Raw genomic sequence first — 14,293 nt, 5'->3', positions numbered from 1 at the left:
TTCTAATGAGTGGGAATATGTTAAGTCTTAAAATTAACCACTCAGCCCAGCTATTGTGACCAAGGAAGGAGAATAACCATGAGTTCGAGGACAGCCTAAGCTACACAGTGAGCTAAAAGCCAGCCTAACTATACAGTGAGACCTTGTCTCAAAAACAAAAACAAACTATCCACTCAAAATTTGTAAATCTCTGCCAAACTACTAAATTACCAGCTCAGTATTTCTTAAAGGATCACCTTCAAAAAGCATAGAGACTAAAAGACTTTTAACAGGTTACAATGTTTTAAAGTTTTCATTTCGCCTAAAGAATCCATCAATGAATGAGTGAACGTTCTTTTTAGAAGGGTCAAACATTTTAAACTCAGCTTTCCTCTTCACACGTATTTCATTTCATCCTTATTCTATCATAAAGGCCCCATCCTACAAGAAAATGTTTAAAAAACCTTAATTTAGGCTATTTTTTCTTCTTTTACCACTCCATCCTAATCCAGGCTACCTACAATAAACATCTTACTTTATATCTTTAATCAAAAAAACTTAGATATTTGTGATTAATAGCTGTAAAAAAATGTCTTTTTACACTAGAAGTGTTACTTCTCAGAGTTGCCAGTTGTGTGGACAGGTAGGACTAAACGATGGGATTCTTGTCCTATAAAACAGAAAATATCTCCTAATAGACCCTCAATGTTTAAACATTTAATGTGCCTGTCAATAGGAATTGGCTTGAATATAGTTAGTTATCATCCAGTATCATTGCTAAATATTGATATGCTGACATGAAAGTTACCTAAGATACAATGTTAGGTTAAAAAAAAAGCTATAGTAAAACTTAAAATAAATGCAATTACTTAGTTTATAATAGCATACTATCAGACACATAATATTAAAAAGTGTAAATTATTGTTTTAATCTTAAACTTTGAATGTACCTGTTAAATTGAGTAGTTTTAATCAGGGCATATATATCTATAAAGCTATAAATTCTGGAGTTAGACTCCAGCTCTAATCCTGATAGCATCAATGAAATGTGAAATCTTTGAAAAATAACTTCATTGCTCTATGCTCCAATTCACTTCAGAGTATAAGAAGTGTTAAAAGAGAAAATGCTTGTTCCATACTACGATAGTGTCAATCAGAGTTAGCTGTTGCAATGTGAGGATGAAAAAATTTCAAAGCAGAAAATGTATTACGTTTAACAAGGACAAATTCAGAAGGTAATTAGAAGAGACTTGCATATTTTTAAACTTCTATAATCAGAAAGCTATAAAAATATTAACTAATAAAAGTTGTCCTTATATATTTCACAACTGTCACTATAGCAAGATATCCTTTTTAAGACCTTTTATTTCTGGGCATAGTGGCTTACACCTATAATCTTAGCACTCAGGAGGCCTTGGAAGGAGGACCAAGAGGGCAGCTGAGCCTCCACAGTGAGAACTTGTCTCAAAACAAAAACAAACGAAACAAAAACCAAATACTTCTTTATTAGCCCAGAATTTAGAGATACCACAGCTTCTTTTATTTCCTTAATTTCCAATATTTAAGAAAAGGAGGAACATAATCTCTAGTATTTTTGCTCCAATGCATCCTTCTAATCTAAGTCACTGATCTGCATATAAAAATGTATGTTGGCATATTGTCTTTGCCTATGTTGAGAAGAAAGAATAGGAAGTGGAGAGCAAAACTAGGTGGACAGTTTCACTCTGAACCAAGACAATGTAACCAGTCAACTGTAATGTAAGCAGTCCCAGTTCTATTTTCTTCCTTCTGCTTTCAGGTGCAGGATACCACAAATCTACCTTTAATCTCTACAGTTTTTTTGCCTATTCAGAATATTTTAAATTTATAAAGTGAACCACACAATATGTGGCCTTTTATGTCTGACTTTTTGCACTCATCATGTTTTCAATACTAATCTATGTGTAGCACATATCAGTAATTCATTCCTTTTAGAGCTGAGTAACATTTCATAGTACGTATATGCCACATTTTTTTCTTCCATTCTCTGCTGATGGGTATCTGAGTAATTTCCACTACGAATAATGGTGTTTTGAATATTCAATGCAGCTATTTGTTTGATGCCTATTTTCAGCATTTTGGGGTGCATAATCATAATTGGAATTGCTGGGTCATGTGTTTAACATTTTGAGAACCTGTCTGGCTTTAGTTTTTATAGAGAGCAACTTGCCAGATCCTCCCCACTTCTCTCTCTTTCTCTACTTGTGTATTTGTAGTAATTACACTGAAGAGTAATTTGTCCCAGTAAGTCACTTAGTATCACTAAAAACTGTGTAACTATATTAGTTTTATTTGTGGACTAGATAGGTCAATTATGCACAAGTTATGCACAGTAAGTTTGTACCATCCATTTGTAGCTTCTTACATAGAAACCACATGGTACCACAGCAGTATCATGACTAGACTTACAATAATCAAACCTCAAACAGGCAAGAAACTTGCCTAAATTAAAGGAGCTAGTAAATATTGAGAATGAGATTCCCACTTAAATCTGTCTTGACCTAAATCCTGAAAAGACATGAGAGCAAAATATAGAACAATAAGGTGAGAAAAGTAACCATATAGTCAGAAATACTTGGGCCATTTACTAGCTATAAAATCTGCCTAAGATTGGGCTACCTCATCTCTAAAATGAAAATAATAGTCCTCTAAGGTTGTGGTAGAACTGTATGCAATATATGCCAAACATTACAAGGTCTATAATACAGCACAGCACAGAGTAAGTGAGCAATAAATGTCCACTGTTAGGCCTCATCATGGAGGCAAGAAATAAAAGGGCAATTCACATTAGTGCACAGATATGTTTACACAGTAAGAACACAGGCAACTCCGGGTCATCTGACATGTGGTAGTAGTCTGAGGTGGCTAATAAAAAGACAACTTTCTCAACAACTTTTAGGGTAGCATATTAAGCTGAGGCAATTCACAAGTAGAGATTTATAAAGAGAAGAAAAAGAAATTGGTGGGGAGAGAGAAAAATACACCTGTTAACAAGGAAATGACAGTACTGAAAGAAAAAGAATGGGTAAGCATCCAAAGAAAGAATATATACATTATATATATGAATGTACATATTATATATGTAAATATATGTGTTATATTTATATATATATATATAAATAATCTATATATCCATCCTTTTTTGTAGTGGTCATGAGTACTGTGACAAAGTAAATGCTTCCCAAGGAAAATTTTACCTGAGAAATCTTGAAAGTCAAATAAAAATATAGTCATTGATTGTACATTTCTCTCATGAATGCGGCTTATATGGGAATTCTGTGTCTCTAAGAAAGTGACTAATCTAATAAAAATTTGAGCTATAAACCATGTAATCTATTTTTTAAAAATATTAATTTCATCTACTACAGGCCCACACAATGTCAAGAACAGTGGACTTAATCTTGAGATAGACAAAAGAGCTATTTTTTATATTGTACACCACTGGGAAGAGTCAATCTAACAGGAGTGCCCTCAAATGTACACACGCAAGGCCCTGACAAGGTTTTTACCCAATGCACTTTGCAGGGATGTTTAGACAGTTGGTCATCCTGAGAAATTAGATAACATGTTTCCTCAGACAAAGAGCAGGACTACTTACTGATGAAAGTGATACATTACCCAAATTAATTTTCCTCATCTGTGAAAAAAGCCATTTTATGCCCCTCTGTGCAGTCTCTGTGGGACTTGGAGCAAGGAAAACTGAAAAAAATATACTGATATTTATCTTGTCTGTTAAGCTGAGACTAAAAGTCCTCTCAGTGTAAGAACCTCAGAACAATGCAGAACAATGCAGGCTAATTTCCTAGTATTTTTTTAAAAAGGTAAAATATAAGCATAGATCCAACAGTATGAACAAAATGTTCTTACAATTGCAAATTTCTTCAGAAAGTACATGTAAAAAAGCAAATTCAAAAAATTCTTTCATTAGTCCTTCAATGCCACATGATACAAGGATATATATATTTATTGAATGGTTATAATAATATTTATGGATGGTTGTTTTCCTAAATCCTGAAGTTTATTCTTTCACTACCAAGATACTGAAATCCAGTCTCTTACTAAAGCTAGGATGCTTCCTTTATATGAAAGAAAATATTTTTGAGTGCATTTTCTAAAAAAGTCTGCTTCCCAGAGAGCTAGCTCAGTAGAATATGCACTTGCCTGGCAAGCGCAGGGTCCCTACTTCAATCCGCAAAAAACAAAACAAAACAAAACAAAACAAAACACCACAAAAAAAAAAAGAAAATTAAAAAAAAAGGCCTGCTTGCAAATAATTTCAATATCTAAAAAGTAGTATTTATAAAATAAGATGCTTTTAAATCCTTCATGAACAACTAATCTCAGGGAATGTCTCACCTGCTCCAACTGGGTGGCAAATGCTATGGTCACTGACAGAATGAAGGAGTCAGTACAATACTCTGCTGGTCCAATCTGATGATAGCCTCCTTCTTCATTTAGCACAGCTACAATGTCCTTTGGGTCAAGTCCAGGAAGGCTGGCAGGTACTTTACATAGAAAAACACAATTATATTATAGTTTGCATACATTACTAGACGATTTTAAAGACACGTATTTTAAATTTGTTTGGTAACATTTGTGGATATAATTAATATCTCAAAAGGTTTCCTTCAACTTCTTACTCTCCAAAGAAACTTTCTTTTACCTTATTCTATGTGTATGTAAGAACCAGCACATAATATTTTCAAATTAATGCATCATACAGGTAAGGTAACAAACTTAAGTTTCTTAGTGAACCTAAACTGGGAGGTGACAAGTAATGGAGAAGATGACTGCCCAGAGAACAGTGGAGTGAAAGTGTGTTCTGGACAAGGGAAGAACATATACAGACAGAGAAGTACTGAAAATAAATGGAAAAGCCACACAGGTGTGGTCTGCTGGATCAGAGTGGGGACGGCCCTACAGACGTGTGTGGCTGGAGAGATAAACATGCTGTATCAGGAAGGGGCTGCCCGAATGCTGCAATGCCTGGACAGGTTTTTAAGGATAAGGGAAATACCATGAAACAACTGAGAATTAATGAATATAATCAAGTAAGTTTCAGTATGAAAAGACTAGACAGGAAGAAGGGTTTTCAACTGCTTAAAATATATACACCCTAAAATAACAGATATCATCCAGTTTGGGGAGGAAATGCACAAGTGGACACTCTCGAATAGTACATACTAGTAAAGTTCTGTCCATCCATATCATATAAACAAGTAATTCTTCTTCTAGAAGTTAATTAAAAGAGATGTTCTTAACATAGTATTGGCTAAAATAATATAAGTGGTAAGGACACAAATATTTAAGTCACACAGGCCCATTTATCAGTCCCAGTTGCCTTTAGTTATATCAAAAAACTGTTTTCCTCTACCATCCATTTTTTTTCTTTTTCAAAACTTTTATGTGGCTGTTGAGAAAACCAAATTAAACACTACAAGTAAAACAGTTAGTGCAGTATCTGATAAATTACTTTAATAAAGGCATCTATTAAGTAATAATTATAAGAGGTTCTCATGGTCAGGAAGGAGTTATAGATATGCAAGAGAGAAAACTAGCAATAAATCTTGTGCATGAATGGAACTGAAAGTATCAGTGTAAATACATGATGTTTCAAATCATATGGAAAATACAGACAGAAAGTTGTATATGTGCTATGTTTAAGTATGTCTCCTTCAAAACTCAGGAGTTGAAATGGATGGCCAATGATGGTATTCAGAGGTGAGGCTATTAATAACAGGTGATGCAGTGAGGAAAGCACCTCCTGTGAATGATGAGTTGCCCCTACAAAAGAGCTTGACAGAGTAAAATCCTTTCTTTCTCTTTGGAAACAGAAGGGCCTGATTCTAGACTTTCCATCCTCCAAGAGTGTAAGAAATTTCTGATCTTTATAAACAACAGTTAGTGATATGCTATTACAGCAGCAAAAAATGGGTTTTCTCTCTCTCTCTCTCTCTCTCTCTCTCTATATATATATATATATATATATATATATATATATGGATGATTGACTAAATCCAGGACTAAGACTGGGAAAGATGAGTTGAAAATATTTTTTCGTGTCACAAAACAAGCTCAAGGAAATACAAGATAGTAAAAAGGAAACTGAGACATCTTGAAAGGGCTGCCCAAACCTGGGAAAAATGCAAATCAATATTTAAAGATTGTAAAATATGAAATAAAACCATAAATTTATACTGTTATAAATTAATAAATTGGAAGTCTATGAGGAATTAAATATTTTTCATAATATCACAATTTTGTTCCACAAAAAAAAATTAGCTACAAAAGAAAAAAGAGCAAGTTTACAGCTAAGAACACTGATACCACATCAATCATGTAATTAAAGCAAGCATCATCATCTGTAATGGGCAAATCAAACCTATGCTATCTGATAGGATGTAATAAGAATATGGCATTACATCTGTATACTCTTCCAAAGATTCACAACCTAAATCTCAACTCAGACAAGTCCAAGTCAAGAGGTTTTCTAGCAATTAAATGGCCCATGATCTTCATGAATGCTCACCAATCTATTAGATGATAACTAAATACAATACCCAATCCTAAATTTAGTCCTTACTCTGTAAAGGACATTACCGAGATAAGCAGAAAAATAGAAACTTAGACAAACATAAACTGAGGAGCTTTGTAACCACAAGAAGGAAGAACAAGTAGAACAGCTCTACTGATTTCAGATAGAGGATACTTCAAAATAGGGAAAGTTGTCAGGGAGAAAAATGGACACTGTATGATAAAAAGGTCAATTTTCCAAGAAGATATAACAATCTTTCACATGTATACATCTAACAACACAGTCAGAATACACAAGGCAAAAATTGGTAAAGAAAAAAAATGCAAAGAAAAGCAGTTGAGTCAACTATATGAGCTCAAATCTTCCAATACTCACTGGTAGACAGATCCAAAAGGTACATCAGTAAGGATACGGTTAAACTCAACACCACCATCAATTACCTGGACAGACTACTTCGTCTACCAACAGCAGAATACACATTGTTCTTGGGTTCACATGGAGCATTCACCATGACAGATGCTGAGCAATAAAACACATCTTGAAATACTTGAATAGAAATCACACAGCACCTGCTCTCAGACTGGAACGGAATTAAACTCAAAATCAGTAACAAAAAGATGGGTAAAAAAAAAAAAAAAATTCCAAAATAATTGGAGATGAAGCAACATACATCTACTTAAATGAGTCAGAGAAATGTAAAAATATCTTAAGCCAGATAAAATTTGGTGGCCACAACTATAATCCCAGCACTCTGAGAAGCTGAGTCAGGAAAATCACAAATTCAAATCCAACATGGGGAACTTGGCAATGTAGTCAGAACCTGCCATAATGCCAAACCAAATCGAACCTCAAATGAAAACACAACTAGGCAACATTTGTGTGACGCAATGAGAACATACTTTGAGATGTGTTTATTGTTTTGAATGTATTATATAAAATCTAAATTCAACTGTCTAAGCATCCACCTTAGATATATAATTTTATATATATAAATTATACATAATTATATATTTACATATATAATTATATTTATATATATAATTATGTATTATATATTGTATTTATTTATGTTTTTATTTATTTATTGCGGTACCAGAAATCAAACTCTGGATGTTGCACTTGCCAGGCAGCTGTTTATGCCGCTGGGCTATCTCCCTGGCCCCACCTTAGAAATATTTTTTAAAAAGAAGGCAAATGAAGCCCAAAGAATATAGAAGAAAATAATAAAAATTAGAGAAGATGAATGAAATTGAAGACAGGAAATCAACTGGGGGTAAAAGAAAATCAAAAGCTATTTCTCTGAAAAGAGTCAAACAGTCTCTAGAAAGAAAGTGAGAAGACATATATTACTAGTATTAGAAATATTACTAGTATTAGAAATGAAAGAGGACAACACCCTTGCAAATCCTATGGACATTAAAGGGAATATAAAGGAGTACTGTGAACAAACCTATACCCACAAACTTAGTAACCTAGATAAAAAGGACCAAAAGTCACATAAGAAAAAAAAACAGACTTATCTGAATAGAGGTATATCTATGACAGAAATTGAAATAATAATTTTCTAAAACAGAAAACAGATTTAGATGATTTCACCAGTGAATTTTTTGAAAAATTCAAGGAAGAAATTATATCAATTCTCTATAATCTCTTTCAGGAAATAGAGACTATTTATTTATCATCACCATTATCTGAATAACAAGATAAGCCATTACAGAAAAGGAAAGAGCAAAAGAAAATACATGCTAATATCTCATGAGCACAAATACAAAATCTTCTACAAAAATATTAGCACACCAAGGGCTGGGGAGATAGCGCAAAGGGCTGAGTTCAATCCCTGGTTCCACAAAAAAAAAAAAAATGAGCACATCAAATCCAATAATGTACAAAAAGAACTATATACTCTGACCAATTGGAATTCATCCCAGGTATGCAAGACTTGTCCAACATTCAACATGCAAAAATCAATTAATTTAATGATAATATCAATAGGCTAGAGAAGAAAAATCACATGCTTGTATCTGTAGACGCAGAAAACACTTTTGATAAAATCCAACACTCATTTGTGATAATTAAAAACAAAAAACATACCTCTCAGTAAGCTAGGATTAGAAGGAAACTTTCTCAACTTAGTAAAGAATGTCTACAGAAACCTTACATGTAATATATTTATTGGGCAAAAATTCAAAAACATGTTCCTACTAAGGTCAGACATGAGATGTCCCTTCTTGTTACTCCTTTTCAATACCATACAGTAGTGTGGTAAGACAAGAAAAGGTATACAGAGCAGGAAGAGAGAAATACTGTACTATCTTTTTCAGCAGGTGACATGATTATTTATGGAGAAAATCTGTGTGTGGAAAGACTTGCAGAAAATAAGTCTTGCAGTTAATAATGATCACAGCAAAGTGACAGCATAGAAGGTTGACATTTAAAAGTCAGTAGAGCTTTCCAATGCACTACAATAAACAGAATTTTAAATAAAAATGTTACAATTGATGTTACCACCCTTCTCAAATGTAAAACTTAGATATAAATCTAATAAAATGTACACAAGATCTGAGGACTTCTAGTAAATTTGTAATAGAACAAAATTCTAACGGAATAAAAAAGTTTTAAAAGTAGAGAGGGTATGTCCATGAACAGGAAGATTCAACACGGCCAAGACATTAGTTGTTCCCAAGCTGACCTACAGATTTAATGTACTCCTAACCAAATTCTAGAAAATTATTTTTTCAGATGCTGCAAAACTGATTCAAAAGTTTATTTGTAAAGGCAAATGACCCAGAATGGCCCAATTTAACATTGAACAGATTCAAAGGACTAATATTACCTGACTTCAAGACTTATTATAAAGTTACAGCCACTAAGTAGTCAGGTGATGTTTCACAAAGGGGCATAAACAATCAACAGAAAAAAATAAGTCTTTTCAATAAATGGTACAATAACAACTTGGTGTCCATATGCCAAATGAGCAGGAAGAGAGAAATCTAGACATATTTACAACTTTCAAAAAATTAACCTAAAAGTAAAATGCAAACTCAAAAAACTCCTGAAAGAAAACTTAAGAGAACCAACAATTTTTCTTATATTCCAACAAAGGCACAACACATAATAGATAGAATTGATAAATTTCAATTTCAGGTATTGCGTCAGAGGGTGGCACCACATGTGAAGCGGAGGCACCAGGGTGCTATGCTAGGAGCCACGTGGCTGGCAGTGAAGATGATGAAGTTGGCTCTAGCTCAGCCATGGCACATGGTCCCAAGAAGCATCTGAAGTGAGTGGCAGCTCCAAAGCATTGGATGCTGGGTAAACTGACCAGTTTGTTTGCTTCTTGTCCATCCACCAGTCCCCATAAGCTAAAAGAATGTCTGCTTCTCATCTTCCTAAGGAACAGACTCAATCATGCTCTGACAGGAGATAAGTACAGAAGATTTGCATGCAGTGCTTCATTAAGATTGATGGCAAAGTCCAAACTGATATAACCTATCCTGCTGGATTTATTGATGTCATCAGCAATGACAAGACAGGAAAGCATTTCCATCTGATCTACGACACCAAGGGTTGCTTTGCTATTCATCAAATTACACCTGAGGAAGCCAAGTACAAGTTGTGCAAAGTGAGGAAGATCTTTGTGGGCACAAAAGGGATCCTTCACCTGGTGACCCACGATGCTCACACCATTCGCTGCCCTGACCCCCTCATCACAATGACACCATCCAGACTGACTTAGGGTCTGGCAATATGACTGATTTAATCAAGTTTGACACTGGTACCCCATGTATGATGACTGGAGGTGCTAACTTGGGAAGAATTGGAGTGATCACCAACAGAGAGAAGCACCCCGGCTCTTTTGATGTGGTTCATGTGAAAGATGCCAACAGCAACACTTTGCCCCCCCCCCCCCCAACATCTTTGTCATTGGCAAAGGCAGCCAGTGTGGATTTCTCTTCTACAAGCAAAAGGAATCTGCCTCACCACTGCTGGAAAGACATAGAAGCTGGCAGCCAAACAGAGCAGTGGGTGAAATGGTTTCTAATCACATGTTTCAGAGGTCTTTGTTTAATTAAAGATAATACAGTGTGATTTAAAACTTTTTTTCAATAAAATTTAAAAGGTCTGTGAAAGCCAATGTCATGAAACAAACAAGCTACAATCTGGGAAAACGTATTTGTAAAAAAGCACACTCGATAAAAGATTGTTATTCAAATTGACAGAGAACCCAGAAAAAATAAAAAAACAAACAATCCAATTAAAAACTAGGTCAAAGACTCAAACAGACACCTTATCAAAGAAGATGTGGCAGATAAACATATGTAAATACATTGTGTCACTGAGGAATTTCAAAATTAGAACAATGAAATACTACTACATAACTACTAAGATGGCTAAAACCTAACACACTGACAACATCAAATGCTCATGACACTATGCACACTAAGTGCTAAGCAACAGGAATCCTCATTTACTACCACTGGTAATCTAAAATAGTATAGCCATGTTGTAAGTAGTCTGCAGACATCTTACAAAACTAAACACACTCTAACCACAAAATCTAGCAATCACACTCCTTGGTTTTACTCCAACTCAAAACTTACATTCACACAAAAACTTGCACACAGATGTTTACTACAGCTTTATTATTGATGTCAGAAATTCAAAGGAACCAAGATTTTCTTTAGTAGATGAAAGGGTAAACAAATTGTGGTACATCCAGATGAGGCAATATTATTCAGCACTAAAAAGGAATGAGCTATGAAGCCATGCACAGATGTAGAGGAACCTTAAGTGCATCAGATGAAAGACATCTGAAAAGACTACACAGTGTATACATCCAACTAGATGACATTCTAGAGGCAGGGAAAGAAATAGGAAGGTTTCACTAAAGTACCAAACACAGAACAGCATATCTTTTTGAAGGCATTCTTAGTCATTCTAGAAGTAAATCTATGTAAGCAGCAATCCTTAAAAATACAAATTTTCTTTGTTCTATTATATATCAAATGAGATTTTCCTACTGCTAAGAATTATAAATAAGAGCTACAGCAACACGTACTGCCCGTGTAACAATGTCACAATATTTGTCTGACGCACTACAGTAAAATCAGTTTACATTCCTGCAGCTATCTCCTCCCTCCCAAAGTGCTCCTCCACAGATAATTCTCAGAAACCATCTTTCAAGATGATGCACAAACCTTTTCCATCTCGAGGCGGGGCTCCCTTTGCTTTAAAACTATCCACTGGTGCCTTTGTATCTGTCTCCAAGGTGATGCTTATCTGTATCTCAGACTTGAACTTGGTGTATTTGTTACTCAGTAACTGGTGCCACTTTGGTGCCTAGAGAATAACAACAATGCAACAACTTAATAGTAGGCAAAGCCAGGGCACTGGGGCACATGCCTGTAATTCCAGCATTTGAGGCTGAGTCAGGAGGATCACCATTAGTTTAAGGCCAGTCTGAACTACATAGTGAGATGCTGGCACAAAAGAACAAATAAAGAAACCTGAAAAACAGATTTTTAAATATTTACAGATTTTTTATTTTCCTATTACACGATCCAGAAAAATAGATTTTTCCATTCATAGAGAATGAATTTATTTTAAATTTCAAATATTCTTCTAGCCAATGTCAAATTTGTCTGCTAGCAAACCAAGAAAAGTAAAACATTTTGGCTTTCCAAAAATAAATGGAATTTTGAATTATTCTCCTGAACTTTGATTACAGAGATGATGACAGACTGTCCTTAGAAGACTACAAAAAGGGACAAGGCAGGTCAAGAGCACGCACCGGCTGCACCTTTCCCTTAGACACGCTTCTCCTCAGCGACCCACCTGTGCAACACGGCAGCTGCACGAGTGCCCTCTGGATACCTGCACGCTACAGGAGACAAGCTGAGAAAGGCAAATGGAAGGGATTCAAGCAGGGCTTAGGGTCTAAGACGAACAAGGAAAATCTTCTTCAGGGTACGGTCTAAGAGCAGAGAGCCAATGAATACCCACAAAGAACAAGTTGTCTTTTATTTTTTTTTTAAACATTTATTTATTTATTTATTTATTTATATGTGTGTGTGTGTGTGTGTGTGTGTGTGGCCAGCTCAGCCCACCAGAGGGTGGGGCTGGCTGGCATGTGGTGCTGGGGGATTGAACCGCGATCCCTGTGCATTGCCAAGCTTGTTTCAAGTAGGTGCTTTAGACCACTGAGCCATCTCTCCAGCCCCACAAGTTGTCTTTTAAAGTATTCAGAAATTTTAGCTCCTTTTGAATATTCCAGTTTGGGGCCAATTTACTTGTAAATATCACTGTACTCAGCAATAAAACTGTTAATAGATAAATTAGGTTTCCTCTGAAGAAAAACAATTCTAATGAATGGAGAGGGGGGAAAATGAAGGCATTTAAAACAGAGGATTTTGTTTAAACAGGGGACGGAACCTGCACCTTAACATTGAGCTACAATATCCTTCCTTTTAATTTTTGTTTGTTTTGTGGTTCTGGGGATTGAACTCAGGACCCTGCACTTGCCAGGTAGGCACTTATTCTACTGAGCTATCTCCCCCGTCCCTCATTCCTTTTACTTTTGAGACAGTGTCTCACCCAGTTGGAAAGGCTGGGCTGGAACTTACAATCTTTCTGCCTCAGTCTTCCACAGTCCTGGGATTATAGACAAGAGCTACTACACCAAGACTACTTTTTCTTTTTCTTTTATGTATTTGGTATAGGGTCTCACTAGGAAGTTTGGACTCATAGTGATCCTCCTGTTTTCAGGCTCCCTAGCACTGGGATTAAAGGTATGTGCTACCACACCCAGTCTTGGTGGCTGGCTCAGCATGCTGTAGGGTGAAGCTGGTGCAGCATGTGGTGCTAGCGTTCGAACCTTGGTCTCTGTGCTTGCCTAAGCAAGTGCTTAGTTCACTGAGCTCTCTCACCAGCCCCTGACTACTTTTTCAATGTTTCACTCTTTTTCGTTTTTTAAGAAAAAGTACTGCAACAAAATAAAAGCATTAAGAAAAACTGAAAGCTTTCTAAAGTCAATCACATACAAAATGTTGGAGAATACTTAAAAAGATCTAAGAAGCATGTTCAATAATAAAAAGCATAAACAGGGGAATGAGGACCCTTAGTTCTTTTCTTTGTGGAAAGAAGGTATTGACTATAAAATAATAATAAATGTAAGACTACATGTATCTCAGTCAGTTCACTTATTCTAACTTAGAGCAAGTTACCTGACTACTCAGGGCTCAAGTTCTTTGTCTAAACAAGAGAAGTAACAGCAATGTTATAGGGTTATTGTGATGTTTAAATGAGTTATTGCTGCAAAGTACTATGAAAATTTCCTGGCACATTAAAAAGCACTCAACATTATTATTACTTTTATTATTATTATATAAGAAACTTAAGGACTATGTATTTAGAGCAAATTGAAAGAGATTAATAAAGATGCTAATGTAAGCTGAAAACTTAAATGAAACATGGTATTTTATAAGCAGCACTCCTCCCCCTGATATAATCTGAAAGATGAAAGGAGAATAAACAAGCTAAGAGGTTATTATGACAGCCAAAGAAAGAAACAACTGAGCTTAGGTCAGGCTGCAGTAGTGAAAATACAAAATAGACCAAAGGGGAAAACATACAGCAGCAGGCAACTACAAAGGGTGGCATGAGAAAGCATCATGGAACTTGATTTCTAGTTCATATATAACTGGAAGGAGAGTGGTGAACATGTACTGAAGCAAGAAGCCTG

General features: G+C 35.3%; 1 protein-coding gene across 2 annotated transcripts in view; it reads right to left on the bottom strand.

The window, feature by feature from the left end:
• The window catches only part of Cep120 (centrosomal protein 120), a 69,306-nt gene that overhangs the window by 45,619 nt on the left and 9,394 nt on the right, over positions 1-14,293 (bottom strand). For both annotated transcript variants that reach the window (XM_004631332.3, XM_023715331.1), the window contains exons 4-5: positions 11,751-11,892; positions 4,374-4,522 (exon numbers count right to left, since the gene is read on the bottom strand). In XM_004631332.3, coding sequence (XP_004631389.1) covers positions 4,374-4,522; positions 11,751-11,892 — 291 coding nt within the window. The remainder of the gene's footprint in view (positions 1-4,373; positions 4,523-11,750; positions 11,893-14,293) is intronic.

Source organism: Octodon degus, unplaced genomic scaffold, assembly GCF_000260255.1.
Source record: "Octodon degus isolate 3935 unplaced genomic scaffold, OctDeg1.0 scaffold00040, whole genome shotgun sequence".
NCBI lineage: Eukaryota > Metazoa > Chordata > Mammalia > Rodentia > Octodontidae > Octodon > Octodon degus.
This window is presented reverse-complemented; position numbering and strand designations above follow the sequence as displayed.